The 26,117-nt window shown below is 33.9% G+C and overlaps 1 protein-coding gene across 2 annotated transcripts in view; it reads right to left on the reverse strand.

Annotated features, from left to right (window-relative positions):
- LOC148946802 (uncharacterized) overlaps window positions 1-19,358 on the reverse strand; it is a 226,332-nt gene extending 206,974 nt beyond the window's left edge. For both annotated transcript variants that reach the window (XM_089097151.1, XM_089097152.1), the window contains exons 1-3: window positions 19,259-19,358; window positions 15,190-15,360; window positions 11,858-12,028 (exon numbers count right to left, since the gene is read on the reverse strand). In XM_089097151.1, coding sequence (XP_088953277.1) covers window positions 11,858-12,028; window positions 15,190-15,360; window positions 19,259-19,328 — 412 coding nt within the window. In that variant the 5' untranslated portion in view covers window positions 19,329-19,358. The remainder of the gene's footprint in view (window positions 1-11,857; window positions 12,029-15,189; window positions 15,361-19,258) is intronic.
- Window positions 19,359-26,117: the final 6,759 nt, after the last annotated feature.

Below are 26,117 nucleotides of genomic sequence, written 5' to 3' on the forward strand. Positions count from 1 at the left end.
CGTATATCTAACTCGTGAAAACAATAAAGAGTTTTTTACTTACTTAGAATTTTGTCATAATTTCTTGAATGAAATGTCTTTTTGTTTATTCAACAAGTGAATTCAAGAAAGAATTTTCCACTTAGTTACAATTTTTTCATAATTTCTTTAATGAAATTCCCGTATTGTGTATCTAAGAGTTGACTTCAAGAAAGAAATTGTTACTTACTGAGAATTTTTTCATAATTTCTTGAATTAAATTTCTGCATCATGTAGCTAAGTGAAAATTGTTTGTGATAAAGAGAAAAAAGTTACTTACTTGCGATTTTTTCATAATTTCTTGAATGAAGTATCTGTACTGTATATCCAAGAGGTGGAATCAATAAAGAGTTTGTTACTTACTTACAAATATTTTCATAATTTCTTGAATGAAATTTTCGTACTGTGTATCCAAGAGTTGACTTCAAGAAAGAAATGGTTACTTACTGAGAATTTTTCATAATTTCTTGAAATTAATTTCTACATCGTTTATCTAACTCGTGAAAACAATAAAGAGTTTGTTACTTACTTAGAATTTTGTCATAATTTCTTGAACGAAATGTCTTTTTGTTTATCCAACAGGTGAATTCAAAAAAGAATTTGCTACTTAGACTGAGAATTTTTTCATAATTTCTTGAATTTAATTTCTACATCGTATATCTAACTCGAGAAAACAATAAAGAGTTTGTTACTTACTTAGAATTTTGTCATAATTTCTTGAATGAAATGTCTTTTTGTTTATTCAACAAATGAATTCAAGAAAGAATTTCCTACTTAGTTACAATTTTTTAATAGTTTCTTGAATGAAATTCCCGTATTGTGTATCCAAGAGTTGACTTCATAAATGAAATTGTTACTTACGAGTTGACTTCAAGAAAGAAATTGTTACTTACTGTGAATTTTTTCATAATTTCTGGAAATTAATTTCTACATCGTTTATTTAACTCGCGAAAACAATAAAGAGTTTGTTACTTAATTAGAATTTTGTCATAATTTCTTGAACGAAATGTCTTTTTTTTTATCCAACAGGTAAATTCAAGAAAGAATTTGCTACTTAGACTGAGAATTTTTTCATAATTTCTTGAATTTAATTTCTACATCATGTATCTAAGTCATGAAAACAATAGAGAGTTTGTTACTTACTTTGAATTTTGTCATAGTTTCTTGAACGAAATGTCTTTTTTTGTTTATCAAGCAGGTGAATTCAAAAAAGAATTTTATACTTACTAACAATTTTTTCATATCCACGAGGGGACTTCATGAAAGAGTTTGTTACTTGCTTAAAATTTTTTCATAATTTCTTAAATGAAATTTCTGCATTGTGTATCCATGAGGTAACTTCATGAAAGAGTTTGTTACTTACTTAGAATTTTGTCATAATTTCTTGAAGGAAATGTCTTTTTGTTTATCCAGCTGGTGAATTCAAGAAAGAATTTGCTATTTACTTACAATTTTTTCATAATTTATTTAATGAAATTTCTGTATTGTGTATCCAAGAGGTGACCTCAAGAAAGAATTTGTTACTTACTTACAATTTTTTCATAGTTTCTTAAGTGAAGTTTCTGCATTGTGTATCCAAGAGGTGACTTCAGGAACGAGTTTGTTACATGCTTACAATAGAACTATTCTAAAGAATAAAGACGGGTTAAGCTTAAAGATATTTATTGCTTAAACGTATTGACACATAGCTCAAAGAGACACACAAGGCCCAAAGAAACATACACAGCTCAAAGAGACACAAACAGCCCAAAGAGACAAACATAGACCAAAAAGACTCAGACACCCCAAAAAGACACACAGTCCAACGAGACACACACACCCTAAAGAGACACACACAACACAAAGAGACACCCACAGCCCAAAGAGACACATACACCTCAAAGAAACGTACACGGCCCAAAGAGAAGCACACATCCAACAGAGAGACACAAAGCCCAAAACGACACATACAGCCAAAAGAGGCACACACAGACCATAAAGATTCAAACTGCCCAAAGAGATATACAGCCTAAAGAGACACACACTGCCCAAAGAGACACACACAGGCTAAAGAGATAGAAAACAAAGACCGAAGAGATACACAAAGCCCAAAAAGACACACACACGGCTCAAAGAGACAAAAAAACACCCATACAGAGACATACATACCAAAAAGATTCAAACCCTCCAAAGAGACATACATTGCCAAAAGAGACACACATGACCTCTAAGAGACACAAACAGCAAAAAGAAACACACACAGACCAAAAAGATTCAAACTGCCCATAGAGACATACAGCCTAAGGAGACACACACACACACAGACCAAAATGACTCAAACAGCCCAAAGAGACAAACAAAGCCCAGATAAACACAAACAGTCCAAAGAGACAGATGCCCAAAGAGACAAACACAGCCCAAAAAAGACTCAAACAGCTCAAAGAGACACAAACAGATCAAAAAGACTAAAACACACAAACTAGCCACAACCCCAAACGCGACGAAAAACGCAAAAAGAAAACACACACGACAAAAAAAAAAAAAACACGCCCAACAATACCCAAAAACATAAAAAGATTCAAACGTCCCAAAGAGACACAAATAGCCCAAAGAGGCATACACGACCCCTAAGAGACAAAAACTTCAAAAAGAAAGACACACAGACCAAAATGACAAACAGCCCAAAGAGATACACATAGCCCAAAGAAACACAAACAGCCCAAAGAGACAGAAGCCCAAAGAGACAAACACAGCCCAAAAAAGACTCAAACAGCCCAAAGAGACACAAACAGATCAAAAAGACTCAAACAGGTCAAAGAGACACACAAACAGACCAAAAAGACTCAAACAGCTCAAAGAGACACACAGTCCAAAGAGACAAGAGACGCACACATCCAACAGAGAGACTCAATGCCCGAAAAGACACAAACAGCCAAAAGAGGCTCACACAGACATGCAAGCAAATAACATGGGAATTCCTATACACGCAAGCAAATAACATGGGAATTCCTATACATGTAAGCAAATAACATGGGAATTCCTATACACGCAAGCAAATAACAAGGGAATTCCTATACACGCAAGCAAATAACATGCGAATTCATATACAAGCAAGCAAATAACTTGGGAATTCCTATACATGTAAGCAAATAACCAGGGAATTCCTATACAAGCAAGCAAATAACATGGGAATTCCTAAACACTCAATAAAATCAAATATTAATTAATATATAAGCAATCAAATAACATGGGATTTCCTAGACACGCAATAAAAAATATTGGGAAGTCATATAACTTCAATAAAATAACAAGGTAATTCATAAAAATGCAAGCACATAACTAAGGAATTCCTAAACATACAAGCACATAACGACTCGCTTACACTACACGCCCGCCCAGAACATGGGCCATCCACTACATGACCGAACATAAAATGGTGCTTACTCTACATGCAAGAAAATAGCAAGGGAATTACTATACACGCCATCAAATAACAAGGGAATTCCTATACACGCAAGCAAAATAACGTGGCAATTCCTATACATCCAAGCAAATAACATGGGAGTTCCTATACAGGCAAGCAAATAACATGGAAATTCCTATACACGCAAGCAAATAACATTTGAATTCCTATACATGCAAGCAAATAACATGGGAATTCCTATACATGAAAGCAAATAACTTAGAAATTCCTATACAAGGAAGCAAATAACAAGGGAATTCCTATACAAGTAAGCAAATAACATGTGAATTCCTATAAAACTACTCATAGAACTTGGGAATGAATATCAATTATATAATAGTACATGTGAAGTCATATAATCGAAATAATATAACATGTGATTTCTTATACATGCAAGCAAATAAGAAGGTAATTCCTATACATTCAAGCAAATAACATGGGGATTCCTATACATGCAAGCAAATAACATGAGAATTCCTATACACGCAAACAAATAACATGGGAATTCCTATACATGCAAGCAAATAACATGGGAATTCCTGTACATGCAAGCAAATAACATGGAAATTCCTATACAAGCAAGCAAATACCAAGGGAATTCCTATACACGCAAGCAAATAACTTCGGAATTCCTATACATGCAAGCAAATAACAAGGGAATTCCTATACAAGCAAGCAAATAACATGGGAATTACTATACAAGCAAGCAAATAACAAAGTAATAACAATACAACAAATCAAATAACAATTGAATTAAAATAAATGCAATAACAAAACCTCGGAATTCCTATGCATGCAAGCAAATAACATGGGAATTCCTATACACGCAAGAAAATAACTATCGATTTCCGAGTCCTGCAAGAAACTAACAAGGTAATTCATATACATGCAAGCAAATAACATTGGAATTCCTATACATGCAATCAAATAACAAGGGAATACCTATACATGCAAGCAAATAACAAGGGAATTCCTATACATGCAAGCAAATAACATAACCATTTCTTTTATTCAAATCCCGACCACAAATCAAGTTATCGTATATTGAACAACCTCTGATTGGCTCAAAAAAATGCCCACGTCAAACGATACATTCATTATGCAATTCTTATCAAAAACAAAAACCTTGCCAACTTTTAGAATGTTCACGCGTGAGTGTAGTGTCTCAGGCATGGCTTTTCATTGCGCAATTCATGTGTAATTACATGTAAGTTTCGTGGTGCCTCTCGCCTCAGGTGTATGTTTCCATGTAAGTTTCGGACTGTGTATACCCTCAGGTGTAAGTTTCTATGTAAGTTTCGGATATATAGATGCCTTACTACTACCGACACTGTAACTGCTAATAATATTTGGAACTCCTATGTTAAACGCACTCTTTTATATAATGCTAGTTTGGTTAATGCTAATGAAATAAAATAAAATATGATGAATATATAATAGTTTAGAAACAAATTTGGGCTATATATTTGCACATTAGGGAGTGGTAGGGTAAAACATAGCATATATTATTACGTAATCTAACCTAACCTAGGTACCTTACCCCCCACCCCTAAACCCCAAAAAAACAACAGTTTAAATATAGTCCCCAGAGCGAGAGACCCCTGAATACTTATTTATAAAGCATCAGACAGCGGGTTTTTCGTGATTGAATTCCATTGCAGTATATAAAAGAGTGTGTTTAACATAGGAGTACCTAATTTTTAATAGGCAATTTTTGCGTTTTCGACGACCTCTTCATCTCCGCATTGACCAATTAATTCTAACACATCCATAGGTTTATAGAAATACAAACAGGTTTGAATATATTATCACAAAAGATATTTAAATTCGGTCTAATTACTTTAATTTTCAAGGAATGTCGATGAAGATATGCGAAAAATGTAAATTTCGGATTCAATATACTTATACTTACTGCCAACTGTGCCCTCTACTTTATTCTAATAAGAAAGAAATTTCAAAAATTTAAAAATGATTATAACCGTTAGATTATTTATTTGAAATTTTGCGCCTCTAAAATTTCTGTGCCCGGTGCACGTGCCCCCCCCCCTAAAATCACTTCTGTACTCCTTCAACATCTCATGTGCCCCTGGGCGCAACCGTTGCCCCAAATGGCATGGTTAAAAAATTTTCGGTATGTATTTACTTTAAAACGGTAGAAAGGTCCAAAGTGTTTTCCTCTGATTACGATATGATCTTCGCTACTCAAAAGATAGTGTTTTCAAACAGTTCGTGGTAACGAACTGTAAGTAAGGAGCAACCTGGCAAAATAGTAACCGAAACTCTAAAAACGGGATTTTGATACCAATAGATACATAAAAAAATCAGATTTTTGTGCTGATTTCAAGTATATTCGTTTCATCAAGTTTAGTCATACCCATCAAAAGTTACGCACCTGAGAAAATTTGGCTTATTTTAGAAAAAAAGAGGAAAGACCCCCTAAGAGTTATAGAGCCTTGAAATCACACCATCATATTCAGCGTATAAGAGAACCCTACTGTAGAGGTTTCAAGAACTTATCTACAAAAATGTGGAATTTTGCATTTTTTGCCAGAAGAAAGATCACGGATGCGTGTTTATTTGTTTTTTTTTTGTTTTTTTTGTTGTTTTTTTTCCCAGAGATGATTTTATCGACCCAGTGGTCCTAGAATATCTTGGGATGGTTCATTGGAACTGAAATTAAAAGTTTTAGTGCCCTTTTTAAGTGACCAAGAAAATAGAGGGCAACTAGGCCCCTCCCACGCTCATTTTTTTCCCAAAGTCACCCGATCAAAATTTTGAGATAGTTATTTTGTTCAGCATGGTCGAAAATATGATAACTATGTCTTTTAGGATGACCTAATCCCCCAAAGTCCCCGGGGGGAGGCCTAAAAGTTATGAACTTTACCCAATGTTAACATATAGTGTTGATTATTGGGAAGTTTACAGACGTTTTCAGGGGGGATTTTTTCTGGTTGGTGGGGGGTGGAAGGGTGGGTCAGGGGTTATATGGGAGGATCTTTCCATGAAGGTTTTCATGGGGGAAGGGAAATTGCTATGAAGGGGGCGCTGGATTTCCCAGCATTATTAAAGACAAAGATCAGAAATTAAATTAAAAAACAAGTTTTTCAACTGAAAGTAAGGAACAACGTCCAAACTTAAAACGAACAGAAAATATTACGTATATGATTGGGTTCACATCCTAATCAAAACCTCGCTCTTTAAGCCAAAGATTTTTTAGTACTTTCATAAGAACTATTTATTCTAATTAACGGCCTTTGTGATTAAGAGGTTATTTTTATAAAATTGAAACAAAATTCGAACTTTAGCTTAAAGAGCAAGGTATTGACTAGGGGGCCAACCCCCTAATATACGTATTAAAAATCTATGAATATAGAAGTTCGTTACGTAAGTTAATTCGTAAGTTACGTATATTTATTACGAATAAAAACGTATAAAATTAAACAAGTTTCGAGAAAGGCATTTAACCAAATAAAAGTAAAATTAATATGCTATTTTTTTTAATTATTGATGTACGGTGAGCCAAAATCAAAACCTGCATTAATTTAAAAACGTCCAAAAATTAAATAAAAAAAACATGTTTTTTTAACTGAAAGTAAGGAACGACGTTAAAACTTAAAACGAACAGAAATTATGCCGTATATGAAAGGGGCTGTCCCCCCCTCAACGCCTCGCTCTTTACCCTAAAGTTTGACTTTTTCACAACTCTATTTTTTTAAACAATAAAAAATTTAGCGTAAAGAGCAAGGCGTTGAGGAGGGGACAGCCCCTTTCATATACGGAATAATTTCTGTTCGTTTTAAGTTTTAACGTCGTTCCTTACTTTCAGTTAAAAAAAACTTGTTGTTTTTTTATTTAATCCAACTAAAAGCCAAAATCAATACGCAATAAGTAGGAAAAACCTTTCATACAGGGTTGTTCATTTTCATCATAGCTGGTACTAAGGGTTTCTGAATTTTAAAGCCAAAACACACCTAGAACATGTTTTATAGATGGTGCTTGACATTCGCAAGACTTGGTATGGAAGCTAGTTACAAAAATTTTGCTAAAACTATAAAATGGACTTTATTATAAAAAAAAAAAAAATCAATAACCTACGTTTTCCACAACAGGTTCAAAATCGAAAGCATAGATATGGGGAAGTACAGACATGTTGCACGTCTTTTAACTTTAAGTCCTAGATCTTTCACGATCGTTCAAGGATCATCTAAGGAGTATACTTCGAAGGCCCTAAAGCAGGACTCTGGGGACCAAACCCAGTTTACTTATCCCCAGATTCATGAATATATACATCAATATTTTACTTTTGGTTGTTCAGAGATCATTCACAAATTAGTCACAAATGACCGTAAAGCCAAAAATGATTTGCCTTATGGTTGATTTTTAAAGTTGTTGACTACAAATATAATAATGATATAGAAATCCAACATTAAAACAGATTAACTATATATATATATATATATATATATATATATATATATATATATATATATATATATATATATATATATATATATATATATATATATATATATATATATATATATATATATATATATATATATATATATATATATATATATATATATATATATATATATATATATATATATATATATATATATATATATATATATATATATATATATATATATATATATATATATATATATATATATATATATATATATATATATATATATATATATATATATATATATATATATATATATATATATATATATATATATATATATATATATATATATATATATATATATATATATATATATATATTGTTTATTTATTACCCGTCAAAAAAAAGGTACAAAAGACGGACTTAATTAAATAAGTAGCCGAGGATAAAATTATAAAGTCCCACATCCTAGATTTGAGACAGGAAAGGCTTTCCCCATTTTTAATTAAGTCTTTATTTATTTGTAATCCATGTACAGCAAAAGGCAAACACAGACGGAGTATAAACAAAAGAAAAAAGAAAGGAAGAGGCACTAGGGCGAACAAAATTAAATAAACAGCCATTCACTGCCGTAGCAAACGGTACTAAGAGTGGGAAGAAACTTTCTCGTTGTACCGTTTAGTTTGTTCAATTATAGCTGCCGTTGGGTCCGCAATTCTAAAGTTTTAACGAGGTGCGTATTTCTTGTCCACGGCGGGAGTCGCAACAAGAACTTCGCATACTTAAAAAAACGCGGATCTGAGCTTTCTTTTCTCTTGCATATATATATATATATATATATATATATATATATATATATATATATATATATATATATATATATATATATATAACCAAATTTTGTATATATATAATATATATATATATATATATATATATATATATAACCAAAATTAATATATATAATATATATATATATATATATATATATATATATATATATATATATATATATATATATATATATATATATATATATATAGCATTGTTTGACTTTTACCAAGTCTTTACTTAAGAGTTTTTTTAAGCCGGTTGATTACAAATATGAGGCTTATTTTACCATACTAAAGTCAAAAATTAAAATACATCAAGTGTATGTTTCAAAAATAACTTTAATTTTCTCCAAAATTTGGTTCATACCGCCAAGGTTGGGATCTCGATCCAAGGGGACAAGTTTGGGAAGCATAACCAGTGAAGCTCGAGGGGTAAGGGTCCTAAATTATGCAAATAGTCGATTTCGAACGGAGGCTTCATCGATATTAGGTAGAAAATTGTAGTCACACATTTTCACATGCATTTTCCCCAAAATTTCAATAAATTTTCTTAATAAAGCTTGTTAAGAAACCCTTGTACTATTAATTAAACAAAAATACTGTTTCATTTGAACAACAGATAAAAAATGATATTATAAATAGGATTTTCCTGTGAAACACGAAGTAGGGATTGAAAGCTAAGGATGACTATATATTAGCTTATGTAAGCTTATGTAAGCTATAATGTAATAGCTTATGTAAGCTATTATATAGATTAGCTTATGTAATAGTAAAATAAACATGGGTGAATATGAAAGAAGAATTGAAGTAAAAAACAAACACAACTTGCGGTGCACAATGAATTTAATTTTAAAATAATCTGAAACTACCATAAATAAGTGTTGTGTTACCACCGGATTTTCACAAGACCAAAGTTTCAATCTTGATTTTTTGCCAGCACGCTCACCATGCTCTGGCATGCCTTCTTAAAGATTCTTCTGCTAAAGGGCATGGTCTTCACATTTGTGCCCTTGATCTTTCTACGGCTCTCGATAGTATTTTACACAATCAGGGTCTTTATTCTCTTTATAATCACGCCATTAACCTTTCACTCATTTATCTTCTTAAGTTTTGGTATATTAAATCTTATCTTCAAATTAAAACTAATGGTGCCCTTTCTTCTTTTATTGTCCCTGTTCGTCGGGCTGTATGGCAGGGTGGAGTATTATCTCCAATAATTTTTAAATTTTGTATTTCTAGTATTCTTTAAAATATTTCTTCTGTGTGTTTTGTTGGGGTAACTGATATTTCATACATTGTTAATGCTGATGATATTCTTTTAATTAGCCGGCCTAAACTCAGACTATCGCAGACGGTTCATAAAGTTTCTTATTCTTTTACTAAAATCGGTCTTTCCTTAACGTTGGTAAATGTTAGTATCTTTCTTTCAATTTTCCATCCCCTCCTAAATATCTAAGCTCTAAAAAATTTTCCATCCCTCATGTAGATTCGATGCGGTGGTTGGGTATTACACTTACCAAAAATTTTAAAACTTTTCGTGACCGTACCGTCCGGGAAGCTAGAACAAAGATTCAAATTGGTTACTCTAAAATTGCAGCCAATCAAGGCAAATATTATCGTATTGCCCTTGGAAAGCTTTATTCTACCTTTTCAGATCATTCTGTTCCTTAACTTTCTGGGCTTTATCCTATTTTTAGGAATAAGGATTTATTGATATTCGAGTGGCTTATTTCCGTTTTTTGCATATATTTTCTCTATCTTCCTCTTTTTGGTATAGGAATCAAAAAATAATAAATAAATTTTGCCTTCCGAATATTACTGAGAAGCTGACTGGTTTACGCGAAAGGCTTTCGGAAACAGCGTATTGGCGTTTGTTGCCCCACCACGGTTTGAACCGTTTGTTTTATTAATTTCATTAATTAGTGTTATTGCTGTTTAGTTGTTATTGGTGATTTACGGTTTTCATTTTTTTTTTTTTTTGTAATGTTATTGTTGATTTTCGTTTTTGAATCACATTTTTCTCTTGTTTTTAGTGTTTACTCCACTATTTATCTTGTGATGTAAGTGGGTCATAAATAGATATTATAATACAAAATAAATTGTTGAAATAAAAGCTAATTTTAAACGACTGATTTTCAATGCGTTTGTAGAGAATAAATCTAAAAGGAATGAACCATTAATAAAAATAAGGGTCAATTTAAAGAACTAAAAAATTAAACTATTGCTGCAGATGTTTTACATCAAGAATTGGTTTCTTTGAAACTTGATTTCTTTGTTGTTGTTTTTTTACCTTGTTTCCATTAAAGCCCACATGACACTTTTGCCTTACGTTTTCACTTTTGAAGGGGTTGGCAATTCCACTCTTATATGTCGTAACTTCTATTCTTTTTTTGGCTTTATTTGCGTTGAGTAAGTCAAAAATTCGATTTGAATATTACCAGTCGTTGTTAATGTAATTCCTTGTTAAGCTCCCAAAATTATTGTAATTTTGAAAGAAATGTATTTAAAAGAACGAAATGTTTATGAACATTTCTGAAAAATGGTTTGCGCATAGAAAGTTTACGTATTAAAATAGTGAAACTAAATTTCTTTCCACGGTAAAATTTATATCAAGATAATATTGCTTTTCTTGTGAAACTTGAGCAGTTGGTGCAATATTTTGAAATTTTCTTAAACGAAAACCGACACAGCATTTTAAAAATAAAAGCATTTAGATTTTTCAAAGCATTTAGATTTCGCTTTTTGTGGGTTAAAAAGGGACTGCGAAACCTCCTTTGCTTGTGGTAATTTTTTTTCGTTTCAAGCTTCAACTTGCAACTACTTGCAGTTTATGTTCGTCTTAGGTGTCAGGCTGCTAATTTTGGGTTTAGTTTTGCTCATAGTAACTTCTGTTCCTTTTTAGTTTGATATTTCATATTAGCTAATTTACACTCGTCTTGAATTCACTAAAATTCACTCTTTTCGTTCTGTAAGAAAACTAAATTTTAGAAGTTTAATCGTGTAAATAAGACAACTTAAAAGAAAAGCCTAAATTGGCTATACTGATTATTGGCATATTAGCTATAAAACACAAATCTATTGTCATTAATCTTACTGACTCTAATTTTACTCATCTCTAATAACAGGTATTACATAGAATTTTGCACTTGCCTCGGCACACGGGAAGGGTACCGTTCCAATCAAAGCCATCGCAGAACAAGAAGCTTGCATCGGATTTTTCAAGAAGATAGCCTGGATTACATTTAATTTTGGCCATAGCACCCTTGTATTCTAGTTGAACTCTTCCATTTGGAACTGAGGAAAGGGGTCTGCATCCAGTGGCTAAAAATATTTAGTTCCTAAAAAATTGCTGTATTGTTCGACACTTATTTCATGATAACAAGTTTTTAATGATATATATGGCTAGAAATTGAATAACTCAATTGATGCAAAAAAGAAAGAGAGAAAAAAAACGATTACTCAGTGATGAAAATAAGAAACTCGACAGTACTTCTTACCATAAACCACCTAAAAAAAAGTCATTGACACTCCGTTGTTAAACAAAACTCAAGACCTTAATAATTCAAGGTCTTGAGTTATTAAAACAAATTAAAACCAAGACAAATTAAAAAGTAGAATGCTCACTATTATTAGAAAGTTAACGATATGTGTCATATACGAAAATATATCGTTAAATTTCAGACTGTATATGTTACAAAAGGGATGTCATAGCCCGGACAAGAAAAAAACATACCCCCTTTGACATCTGAAAATACCATAAAACTGAATTTAGAAAGCTTAATGTTGTTTGGCACAAAACTTCATTACACTTCAATTTTGTTTCGTGTCAAAATTTTCTCTCTTTTTTATCTCGCAATTTTTGTTTACTTCGCCAGTAGCGGACACAACATCATATAGGCTGTAATTAAGCAACAAGTTAACCAGCAACTATGTACCTTTATCATCTTAAGGGTTTTGTTCCCGACCTGGCTCAGCTTTCCCCCTGATATTCGCGAATAGAAGACAGTTGCCAGACCAATAAATGCAAGAATTGGCTAGACTCGGAAAGCCAATTCAGACTGTTATTGGAAAGTTTTTCTGGCAAGTTATTTTTAGCGCCAATTCAAATTACGACACTCATGGCTGTAAAAAAACCTACAAATTCAGCTGTTTTCCTTATTTTGTAAAACAATAACCTTGCAAAACAATAGTATTTCATAAATACGTTTGTTGTATGCCCGTGCCACATTATAGTCACACTTGTCGATGAAATCAAAATTACGCGCGACTACAGCGCCAATTACGTTCGCCGTTCGTAATTTCTTGAGTTGAACATTGTTCAACTTTCAAGCATAAATTTCTTGACTGACCAATCAGAGTCAACGCTTTAGGCATACTTTTTGGAACTAGGAAAGATGGAAACTTATAATAGCGGTTTTCTATCTAGGAGAGGAATCTAATAAAAGTTCAGAAGACTTAGTATTAGTAGAGAACAGTTGGACACAAATTACTGTTGGTGTAAACTCTGTAAACTAATTTTTGCAATTTTGATTTTTTGCTTTTTAAACACAAGTGTGACGCTAAAATCAAGAAAATTGCCATTTCATTCATGATATTCGGCTTTCTTTATCGATAGATGTGACTATGATGTGGCACTGGCATTCATTGCAATGTTTTTCTTTTTTAGTTTTTCTGCCGATGACGACCACTGGTGTATTTGGTCGAAATATCCAGATTTTTTGTATCTGATTTTACTGCCAAATAAATGGACTTATCCCCATATGAAATTTTATTTGTTTGTCAAAGAAAGGCAATATTGTCTTGGAAAAAAAATACCTAGTTTAAGGAATTATGTCAAAAATACGTAGTATATATGGGGAAATGTGATCAATCAAGTATATAACAGTAAATTCAAAAACTTTCCTTTGCAATGGGAAGAAAAAGAATATAGTGCCCATATATTAGAATTTCAACTTACATTTAGGCAATGTTAAAGAAGAAAATTTATAGCTCAAGACTTTGAAAGGACCCTATTAATGAACTCTCTCAGACAGATCTTGTGAATGAACAGGAAACTTTTTGTGACCCAAAAGTAATTAGTTTGTTCTGCATAAATACGTCTGTTTTAATTGTAACACTTTAGTTTTTCTACTGATGACGACCACTGGTGTATGTGGTCGAAATACCCTCCTTTTTTTCACTTTCTGGTAAACGGACTCCCCACTCAAAAGGACAGCCTTACCAAAGTCTTTAACTACGTTAGTGTGATTTATCGTGTATTTATATTCCGTGTGAAAACGTATTTATTGCCACGGTGAAAGCTATTGGTTTTATATGAGTCTGGCATCAATTAATTCTGAAGATACTAATTCATTTGTGAAGTTTCAACTTAGTGCTCTAAAAATTTCTTAAAATATTGTGTTTGTACAAAAACATGTACACAGTGTTTTTGACTTAGGTCAACTTCCTTTCAATATCTACTGACACTTTTACCTTATCACCGTAGCCTTAGTAGTAGTAGTAGTAGCAGTAAAAGTAGTAGTAGCAGAAGTAGTAGTAGTAGTTGTAGTAGTATAAGTAGTAGTAGTAGCAGAAGTAGTAGTAGTAGTATTAGTAGTAGTAGTAGTAGAACAGCAGTGGCAATAGTAGCAGTAAAAGTCTTAGTATACACACATTACCTTTTGGTCAGTTGAACTCATCATTCCCTGAAAGTTTTAGCTTAATACTATAAGCCGTTCCTAAAATATTGTTCATCCACCTTTTTGACAGCCTGTGCACATAGTGCATAGCAGTAGAAGTAGCAGTATTAGTAGAAGTAGTAGCGTGCATATATTGTCTTTTGGTCAACTGATCATCCTCCTCATCATTCCCTGAGAGTTCCAACGTAATACCCTAAACCATTCCTGATATACGCCATTTTGATAAATTGTATGCACATAGTGTGTTTGGATTTAATTCGACATTCCCCTCAACATTCTCTGAAAATTCACCTTAGTACCCTTAGCCTTTTTGGACACCAAGGGTCAAACATGCTCCTCCTTTTTTCAAAAAACAAATACCATATGTAAGCAATGGGCAAATTGTATAGCTTCAAGCCGTTGTCCCAAGGGCTGTGGGGGTTGTCATCCCCAGAGGCGTAATTATAGGACCTTTCAACTATGCTGATCAAAACGGCTATTCCAATATTTTTACCGGACGGCTTTGGGGGAATTAGAGATGGGGGGGGGCTACTTGACCTCCAATCACTGTCGACTCTTCAAAGGGAACCGGAAATTTTTAATTTCCAATCGAATGAGCCCCCTTCGAATTTTTAAGACAGCTCCTTCCGTACGAAGTGCCTTAGAGAAAAGAAGAAAAATAAATAAATAAATAATACATAGAGCCTTACTTAGGCAGTGCTATTGCAATGACTATGATGGAGCTGCTTATCCTTTAGCTGCAGTACATGCCGGGCGGAGCCAACATTTCTTATATAGTCTGATCTAGAAATATAGTATACTTACTAACACACACTGGCGGGATTCCGACGCTAAACATCCACTCACGCCTGATGCAAGTTGCCACTTCTGAACCAATTAGCATATAACCTCTATCACAGGAAAACTTGATAACACGACCCTTATTCCTGATTTTCACTCTACCTCTTGGCAATATTCCAAAATTTTGACAGCTACCTGATACGGAAATAAACAATGTTTTAATGATCAACGGGATTTTTTTGCCTTGTTCGCAACAACAAAAGAAACAACCAATTTTTGCATGATAAAAACACTATTATATCAATACTTACATAATGAAGCACACTCAGAACGGGCCTCAGATGGTCTTTTTTTAGAGCTGTCCCTCCTACCATTCTGAGGACTCTCGTGGGACTTAAAATGCCATTAATGCAGCGCAGTCTTTGATATTTTGCTGAATTTGCTTAATGTTTTCCAAAAGAAGCAAAAACAATTTGAATATGCTTTCTCGAAATGCATTTTAGGCTAATAAAATTTCAGTGATTTTTAAAAAGATTTATTTTATCATACATGTTTGAAATATCTAAACAAATCTTCAACAGAGATTTATACCAAATGGTACGAATTTAAAAATTATATCACGCAAATTTAAATATATCAAAACCTTAACAAAAAGATACAGAATACGGTTTCGGGATAATAATTTAGCAATTAGAAACTAAAATACATAAAAACATCGATTTTTTACTGTTTAGTCATCCAAAATCTAAGCACGCTAAGTGCAAAGTTAGGGTTTCGAGCTAAAGAGGTTTAAAGCTTATTTTACTCTTTTAGTTAACATTTGTATCCTTTAATCCTTTCATTTAGACTACTTGTGACATAACTATAATAAAAGTTGAACTGTAGTCAAAAATTATTCTACCTTATAAAGCAAGTGACCATATGCCAATTAATTTACCTCAGATCTCAAACCACTTAAAAAGCAACCTTTCTCAATATTCAACGAAACTTAAGAGAGGAAGTTCGGTAACAAAATATACAACATGAGAATTTGCCCTTTATACTTAGTCTTGATTATCCTTGTATATTATTTGTTTTTGTTAACGGTATGACAAATGAAAACACACTGCGTAAAATACAAATCTTTTCAGAAATTAATTAAAAAAAAATTTCCAACAAAATAAGTTTTTCAAAGAAAAGTAAAGAACTCTTTTAAACCAAAAAAGAGCGAAAATAAAATCAAACAGTCTACCAAGTGTCAAATTATCACAAATCAGCATCAATAAATAAAAGAAACCCAAAATGAACAGAAATTACAATAAATAACTGAGTTAAACTCAAAACAAGCATAAATTTACATGAGTAGGGCTCAGAACCCCTATGGCTTCCCAAGACCAGAACATAATTTACACTTTACTGAAAAAATATAAATGTTTTTACTTTTATAACTTTAATAAGTCAAATAATATTAACATTTTGATTGTTAAATATCGGTATATGTATATTAAACTGACAATGCACATTCATTTGTATTTCTTTTTTTCAGTAAAGCGCAAATTTTGTTCTGGCCTTGGGAAGGCACAGGGGTTTTGAGCCCTACTCATGTTAGTTTCTGCTCGCTTTGAGTTTGACACGGTTATTTATTGTAATTTCTGTTCGTTTTCGGTTTCATTTATTTATCAATACGGATTTGTGATAGTTTCAAGCTTGGTATATTATTTTATTTTATTTTTGCACATTTTTGGTTTAATGGAGTTCTTTACTTTTCTTTGAAAAACTTATTTTGTGGAAAGTTTTTTTTAATTAATTTCGATTCGTTTTATAGTCTTTTCAGGGAAAAAGAAAATAATTCTTTAAATCTTTTCGTTTTTTTAAAACTTTATAGTTTGGCCTGCTATTTGTATGCTGGAGAAAAAATTTCAGCAATTTTTAACAACATACACCCTTTTAAAAATCTGGACACAAATAGTAGTGTTCAATTTTGTTTCATACCTCCTCTAGTTGACCTGAAATAGAAAACTTGATACCATTCGCAAAAAAATCTGTTTACTTTCTTTGATATCTTGGATATACTTACACTATTTTTATTTGTTTAAATTTTAAAAACAGAGGTAGCGCCGAAAGTTTGAATATAATAACCTCAGCTGTTCTTGGGACACTGCGGATATGTCTCATACGGTATTAGCATTAACAAATTGCGCAGTGGTTTAATCTAAAGGCAGCATTTGGTTTCTAAACATAATGGGCAAATTGGAGGGTGAGCGTGGGAGGGGAACTAGTTGCCCTCCATAACTTTCGACTATTAAGAAGGGCATTAGCCCTTTATAATTTCAATCGAATGAGCCCTTTTCGACGTTTCTACGACAACTCCTACGATACGAAGTGCCCTGGTCTAAACAAAAAAATAAAAAAAATAATAATAATACATTGTACCCACATGGATCTTTAGATTCTTTACTATAAAAATGTCAAGCCTTCCAATCACTTTTGACTATTAAAAAGGAACTAGCCCTTTCAATTTCCAATTGAATGAACCCTTTTTGAGTTCCTATGAAAACGCTTTCTGTAAACACCTTATGTGCCCCCAGGGCATAAGTTACAACCCTTTCCCTCAGGGCTGTGAGGGGGGTGTCATCCTCAAAGACCTAATTTCCAGAACTTTAGACTACGTTGAACAAACTGGCTATCTCAAAATTTTGATTGGATGTGTTTTGGGAAAAGGTGGCCTTGAGAGGGGGGTTAGTCTCCCTCCAATCACTTTCGACTATTGAAAAGAGCACTAGCCCTTTGAATGTCCAATCGAACGAGCCTTTTTTGAAGTTTCTACAACGCTTTCTATAAAAACCTTATATGCCCCCAAAGCAAAACTGGCAACCCTTGTCCTGAGGGTTGTGGGGGAGTGTCCTCCTCAAAAACATAATTTCTACCTGGAAATAAACTACGCTGAACAAAATGGCTATCTCAAAATTTTTATTGGGTGTGTTTGGGGAAATGGTGGGCGTGGAAGGGGTGTTAGTTGCCTTCCAATCACTTTCGACTTTTAAAAAGGGCAGAAGCCACTCCAATTTCTAATCGAATGAGTCATTTTCGAAGTTTCTACGACACCTCCTTCGATACAAAGTGCCCTGGTCTAAGACCAAGAAACCAAAAAATAAATAATACATTGTGCCAACATCGTTCTTGATTTTTTTAGGGGGGGGGGGCTTAAAATAGGTTGATCCAATAAAAAATTTAGGGGGGGTGCAAAATAGGTTGATCCGATAAACTTGCGTTAGGAGCAAGTTTAATTAACGCAAACTTGGGTTAATTAAGTAAATTACACTAGTTTAGACTACAATAGGGGGCGCTCCCCTTGCCCCCCCCCTGGATCCACCACTGGTTTTAAGTTTGACTTGATTATTCACTCTAATTTCGTTTGTTTTAGAATTTATCCGTAGCAATCTCTGTTATCTTCATACTTCATGCGATAATTTATTTTAATTTCTATTTGTTTCTTTTCTTCATTTATAACCACTTTTGTTCGCTTTAAGTTTGAAATATCATGCTATTTTATTTTTGCACGTCGAGGCTACATTTCGGAAGACAAATCTAGAAGAACTCCTTGCAAAAATACATGGAAGGAACCTTTTACTTGCGAGGGATAAACCTAAGCATTGAAAGAAAAAGGCAAAAAAATTTTGCAATCTTGCCCAAAATCAACTGTTCATTCTGTATTCATAGTCAAAAATAAAAAAATTCGGCAACCTGTATAAAAAAAAAATGTAGGCAATTGTAGTAGGAAGCCGCTTTATCACATGCAAAGTACGATATATACTGAATTTTTCAATGGGGTAAAATTAACAAAAATATATCTATCATTTTTGCAAGTATCACAAGTCAATTAGATATGACCAACATTAATTGATCGAACACCTATCTCAAAATAAACCAAAATATGTTAAAGATTGTTTTAATTTAGATGATTAATCCCTAGGGTAGCCGTGTTTTGACCAATTCAATAATAAGCAATGCCAATTTAGGAAGACTATATTGACTTTGCTATCCGGCTACTAATTTTTCACGGAATAGAAGGAAACTGCATAGAAAGACAAAAATGTATAGAAACACTGCTTACCTCTTTGCGCAGCGACTAAGAATAACCCATCGAAAAAGATACTTAGCAGAACTAGTAAATGTTTATTCATCTTGAAATTCACAGCAAACTCAAAACTGTAGCTGTTCTGTAAACATCGGTGACAAACGCGCAAAATTATCTTCATTTCCGGTACATAATAAACGCCCCTTTACAGTCGACAATTATGGAAAGTCCAGAATATGGGAAACAATACCGTGATTTCTTAATGACCATATCTGTTTTTTAATATGTACTATACAGGGATAACGTAAAATATGGTAGGCATCTTTAAGTAATTTTTGAATCTCAACCAGTTAAACTGTCTCAAACGTTTTATTTAATTCAATTAACACTACAAAAAACATTAACACCCCCCCCTGGAGAGCAGAGGTCGTAAAGTCGAGCATGTAAACAGTGGAGCATATCATAAACTAATACATATTGTCATAATCATAATAATAACGATAAATAACTTGGTAAAAAAAACATGCACAAAATATTTTGTTCTTTAATTTCAGCTGAGATTTGCGGGATGAATTATTTACAGTTTTATCATTCAACTTATATTTGTTTTAAATTAATGGTATTTGGTACTAAATTGGAAAGCAGGACCTTTCAGATCTAACAAAATGAATTCAGTGCGTTCTAGAACGCCTAAGAGCCGAAGGAGGACCAGTGGTTCCCAACTTTGCGTAGCCCTAGGGATGGCTTCCCAATAAAATGCAATTTCCAGCCCTAATGATCCATTTAAATCAATTCCTCACAAAAGGGTAAAATTCCAGCAGGGTATATGTTGAAGAGGGGGGAGGGAATAAATACCTGCATACTCTGCAGTGTCGGTAAGTCTAATTAAAATTCATGTATCACTTGCCCGCGGTAGAACCCTAGAATTAAAGCTGCTGCCGAAACACTAGTATACAAATTTACCAGCCATGATGCAAAAACACAAAATATCTGATATTTGTCGAGTTGCTATCAGTGGAGGAAAATGATTGGATAAAATGGTTGAAATGTGCATCTTCAAACAAATAATCCAGTCAATGATTGAATTGTAGCTGTAAAAGTGGAGCTAACTTATTATAAATCATTGCTAAAGAGAGGGTCGAAAAACAAAAAACAAAAAGGAGGCACTGAAAAGATCTATATGAAAGACAAATTCCAGATATCTGAATCTAAAAGCTGGTATATGGGCTTTTTCAATCACCCTCCTTTCGTTCTAGTCAATACGTCAGTTATTATGGAGCTACTAAACGGGCCTTTCGATCCAAATCTTTCTTAACAATTTTGGAGATTCCAAAATTCCCCAGGGATTGATCTTGAGAACAGACCTTGAAAATTCTTTAGAAAATTGGTTTTCAGAACACATTTTATTGGATTTCCGTTTACCCCGAAATATTCCAAAGTTTTTGGTGTATGTCCCAGATATTTACAAGGGGGGATAGCAATAATAAAATACATTGTTGGGAATCCCAATAACAAATGCCTATATATTCAAGAATATTTAGGATTTTAGGGAGGGGCTCTGGGCCCCAAGGCTGTCTCGGGGCTGTTACAATTCATTATTGTTTCCCCGGTCACTATGTATGGAAGGGATGATCATACAAACCATAGAGGGGCGTCATCCGGTTGGAAATTGAAAATTCTAGTGCCTTTTTAAGAGCTTCAAATGATTGGAAGGAAACGAGGCCGTCTTCTGTGCACTTGTTTGCTATCCGGCTCCCAGTAAACCCCAAGATATCTGATCAAAATATCTAGATAGCCATTTTGCTCAAAATAGTCGAACTGTCCAAAAATATGTATCCAAGGATGGCATGACCCCGCAGCCCCTAGGGCAAGGGCCGTAAATAAAACAAATTACCTATTGTTTACAGGTTTTATAATGGAAAGGGGAGGGAGTGTTTGTTTGATGTTAGCGGTGCAATTAGCTTGAAACTTTCAGGGATCGCTTTCATGGTCAAAAGGATCAATCATTTTTTTGTGTATATGGGGGGGGGGGAGGCTTGTGTGTGTGGGCTTCAGAAATGGACAAAAATTGTTTGTTCCTGATTAGTTTGAAATTTACAGCTCGAAGTCAATGGTCCAAGAGGAGCCGAATCTGCAACAAAATTGATCAAGGATACGATCCCCCTCCTAAAAACGAGGCTGAAAACAGGGACAAAATTTTTACCGATCGGCTCGAAACTTACATCCCTAAGTTCTGGGGATTAGGAGACCCTAATCATTAAGAATTTCCTAAGAAGATAGAAAAATGAAAAATTATTGGTTCCTTCCAAAGAGGGCCCTGACAAAAGGACAGAAGAGGGCCAAATACTTTTCTCCTCGGTCGGCCGCTACGTATGGAGGGGGTAGTTGCAGAAACCAGAGACGGGGCTCTCTCGATTTGAAACTAAAATTTCTAGTGCCATTTCTAAGGGATGGGAAGGATTAAAGGGCCAACAGCTTCCCTCTCGTGCCCTTTTCTTCTGCTCAGCCCCTTCCGTATCCCCCACGATATTAGATCAAATTTTGAGATATTCACTTTTCTTAGAAAGGTCGGAAGGTCTAATAAGTATGCTTTTAGGGTCAACTTCAAAGCCCAAGGCAATGGAGCCTTATTATGTAGACCACCCGTTATTCCCGACAGGTTTTAGTAGAAAAGGTGGCAATGTTGGATCTAGGCCGTCCGATCAGCACAGAGCTCTTAGATGTCGTCTGTTAGGCCAAGCAATTCGAAAGCTTACCATAGGTAAACTCTGGAAACGAAAAGTGTACCTGAGAAAGTAAAAGAATGCTATGTGTATCCGAGTTTTCAAATTATTTGCAAAGCCCTGAGAATGACCAGAAAGATCGAGATGAAACTTTCAGGGAGTGCTGGGGGATCAATTGCATCACCAGTTTTGACTTAGTGGAGGGGAGGGAGGTATATAGAAAGACTATGTGCATGCACGTCATCCAAATAGCATATCTGCAATATCTCGGGAACGGCTAAGGAGATGAAACTGAAACTTTTATGTACTAGAAAAGAAGGAGGATGTGCGAAGGGGACTTTCCATTTTGTCTTGGGAGGAGGAGGGAGACACTAAACAGTCTATGATCTATCAAAACGTTTTTGACTATAAGCTCTTATGAGACTTGTAATCCATGCACAGTTAATTACCAAGGTAAATCTTAAGATATTATGTGACACCAGTTATCAAAATGGTGTATCTATAGAATCTTTTGAACGGCTTGGGGTATCAAGAGGGGGGTAGACGTTGAACTACAACTGGATGGAGACGGTAGAAGTAAATTAAAAAAAAACTACGTGCATCCCGGTTGTCAAAACGCAATATATTGGGAACAGATTTGGAGATGGAGTTGAAACTTTCAGGTACTCTTAGGGCAAGGAAACGGAATGGTTGGGCACAATAACTTCAAACTGGGTGTTACGATGAGGGGGAAAGGAGTAAACTTTTTTTCTCCGACCACAATGTTTTGCATTATAAGCTCCTATGGTAATTAGAGTCTTTTTCCCATCTAAGTAGCGAGGTAAATCAAAAGGCACTATGTGGTACTAGGTTACTAGAATAGCGTATGAGCAACACCTCTGGAATGGCTTGGGATATGAAGTTGAAACTTTCATAGAGTCTAGGGGGAGGGAAAGTGGACCTCAAATTTGGAGCTGGAATGAAGAGGCAGAGAGGATGGGGGGCTAAAAAGAATCGGATCCATCTAAACCTGTTTCCTCTACAAGCCTCTACGGGACCTATAATCGAGTCACTGTTAAGAATACAAGGAAAACAAAAAACACTATGTGCTGCCGTGTGATCTAAATGATGTGTCTGTAATATCCTAGGGACGGCTTTGGGAATCAATTTGAAACTTACAGGAAGTATTGGGACGGGAATAGAAATCGAATATTGACTTCGGGAGAAAGGGCGGACGATAAGGGTTCAAAGATTTTGATCTCTGGTAAGTTCAAAATTTTTGGCCATTCAATTCCTGAAAATTTCAGCTATTGATGATTCTTCAACGTTTAAATTATAAAGGGGGAAATATTAAAATATATTTTGCTTCCGGTCTTTGACACTCTAGCCCTTATAAGGTTTAGCAGGGCAGTAGTTTTAATCGTGTGTGTGGTAATTTCTATTCGTTTTCAGTTTGCTATGATTAATAATTTAATTTTCTGTTTGTTTTAGGATTAATTTATTCATCTAATGGAGGATCTGTTATCCTTATGTTTTATATGATTATCTATTTTAATGTCTGTTCATTTTAAGTTTCATTGAAACTAATTTCTGCTTGTTTTAAGTTTGAATTATTATATTTATTTTTTTCTGCTATTTACCTTTCTTTGAAAAAAAAATTTTTTGGAAAAGTTTTTTCTTTAATTTAGCTCAAGGAGACCAGCCTGGAAAACGGAGATTAGCCAGTTGTGGGTGCCAGATTTTCATTTTTGTGCAGGTGGCTGGAGCCCATGATTTCTCAATTATTTGAACCCAATGAACTGTTTTTGTTTTTCACATTATGAAGGCCATATTTTTTCCCCAAATAAGGGCATTGTTATATATTCCAAAACATATATTTTGTTCCAATTAAGTTGCAAAATTAGAAGTTGAAATAAAAAGTTGATTTCTTATTCAAGTTGTTTTTCTATTCTTATCCGTAGAACATACCGAAAAGTGGCCTTCATCTTGGAAGCCGTTCTCTTCAGAAAAATTCTATTCCCCCCCCCTAAAAAAAATTTGGTATATTACGATTGGTTCAAACATTTCTTATATTTTCCATACAACTTGGAAAGTTTTTGCTATTTTTTCAAAACCTTTTTTAAAAGTAAATTGTGCGTAAATGCCTGGTATATTCCTATCTAATTCTGAATATTTCTTTTTAAATACTAAAAGATTAAAATGCACAAATCATGCAATGAATGTCTTCCTCTCAAGTCATTTACTATAGAGCTTTTAGGATATTAAAGATTATCAACGAAGCTAAAGACTCCTGTTTTTGCTAATTCATTCGAGCTAATTAATATTGTGTGAGCGCCTGCAAGTTCATATAATCAAATTCAATTATATCTTAGACAATGCAAAGAGAATCAAATGCAACTAGTGCCTCTTTTGTAAATTAGTTTGGTTTTTTCAAATAAAAACGAACACATTTAATCTTAAATAGGTAAAACAAGCCTGGGACATATTCAGAGATATACTTTGGATAGGGGGGGGGGGGCAACTTTGAAAGACAACACCAAAAAATAGCAACTTAACAGGAAAGAATACAAGAAACTATAGGAAAAACCATAAAACATCGGGCATCCGGCAGTCCGGGGTTGGGGGTTCAGTTCAGGCCCCTTCTTAAAGCATGGGATCTAAAAATTTTATTATTTGTTGTTAGTACTATAATTCATTCCCCAAAAGATGATTTTTATGCATGATTGACCAGGGTGGGTTAGTCCAACTACTTGTCTTTCTAAATTTTTTGCCCCGGTTTATACCAGTTCCACGGGGACTCAGTATAAACTGCTAACTGATCCTATCAAGAAGAGTTTTTCCAAAATCCTTCAAAGTATTAAGAAGTGTAATGATGGCTGGACAGTTCCAGGAATTCTGCTCTAGAAGCCTTTTTTAAACAAACAATAGGTTATAAATTTTTGATCATACTGGGCTGGTAATATAGCCAAACTACAATATAAGACAAAATCTAATTTTAAGTTCTTTGTGGAAATAACTTTTTACTTTGCAAACCTTAACTTGTAGACTTTTGAACCATTCCTCGAACAAAGGAAAATGCTATTACCAAGGAGATTTTTTTGCGGAACTACAATAAAGTTCAGGACTTGATTTTTACTGAAGACAATGCTAACATATTTGAAAAGGTAACATTTAAAACTCAGATCAAAAGTGAGAAATGATTTTTTTTTAGACATATTATTGGAAATTCGGCGGTACGCATAAGAACAAAAATGGAAGAAAATGGAGTTAATATGTTAATGGAAAAGAAAATGAAGTTAACATGTTTTTAGCATGCCAGGTGGGTTTGGGTTCGCCAGAACAGCGAAACAAAGGGGAAAAATAAGAAAATTTCAGGAAATACCGGAGGCCAAGTTCAAAGCCCTTATGCAGGCATAGTGGAGCGGTTCTATTGAGGACTGGGGTAGTGGAATTTTATTGACAAAAATCAAATTGAAACCAGTGTTAACGAAATACTGTAAGGCTGAAATCCCAGAATTCACAAGGTAACTAAAATATTACTGACTTCGCAAGAAAGGCTTCTTTTTAGCTTGATATTATTAGCAGTTACAAATATATTCCATGTTGGGAAAAAACTGCAAGATCGTGCAATACGTAATGCAAATTAAATTTGTCAGAAGGACTTTATTGACAACTTACCAACTTAGCTGTTGAAATGGAAAAGAACATGGATACCGCCAATGCTTGCAAGAGAATTCTCGGCAATCTTGTAGTCTCAAAATTGGCCGATATTCGTTATAATCCCATTACTTAAAAAAGGAGAAAGAAACGAGATTGCAGCAAAAAGGCAGGCTGATTGAATGTCAGCCTGGGTTCAGGGACAAGTATACTATATATAGCACTTTTAGACATTAGGGGAACATTTGATGAGGTTACAACGAGTAAGTTGAAAGGAGCGTTAGTGAAAATAGGGGCACCAAATAGGTTAGTAGAAGTTATAATGAAAACGTATGAGGTAGTTAAAATAGAAGTAAAGACAGGCATTTCTTACTCTAAGCCAATTTTAAGTGAGGCAGGACTTGAACAGGGATGCACTCTATCATCGCATTTTTTTTCTCTTTTTATTATTTTCATTTTTTAAATAAAATTAATGTCGTTTGACCTGTTTGGTTTATTATTTGTAAATGATACATAACATTGCCGGCTATATCGGC

This window comes from Artemia sp. Qi Xiang Cuo, chromosome 11, assembly GCF_049724085.1.
Source record: "Artemia sp. Qi Xiang Cuo chromosome 11, ASM4972408v1, whole genome shotgun sequence".
Classification (NCBI taxonomy): domain Eukaryota; kingdom Metazoa; phylum Arthropoda; class Branchiopoda; order Anostraca; family Artemiidae; genus Artemia; species Artemia sp. Qi Xiang Cuo.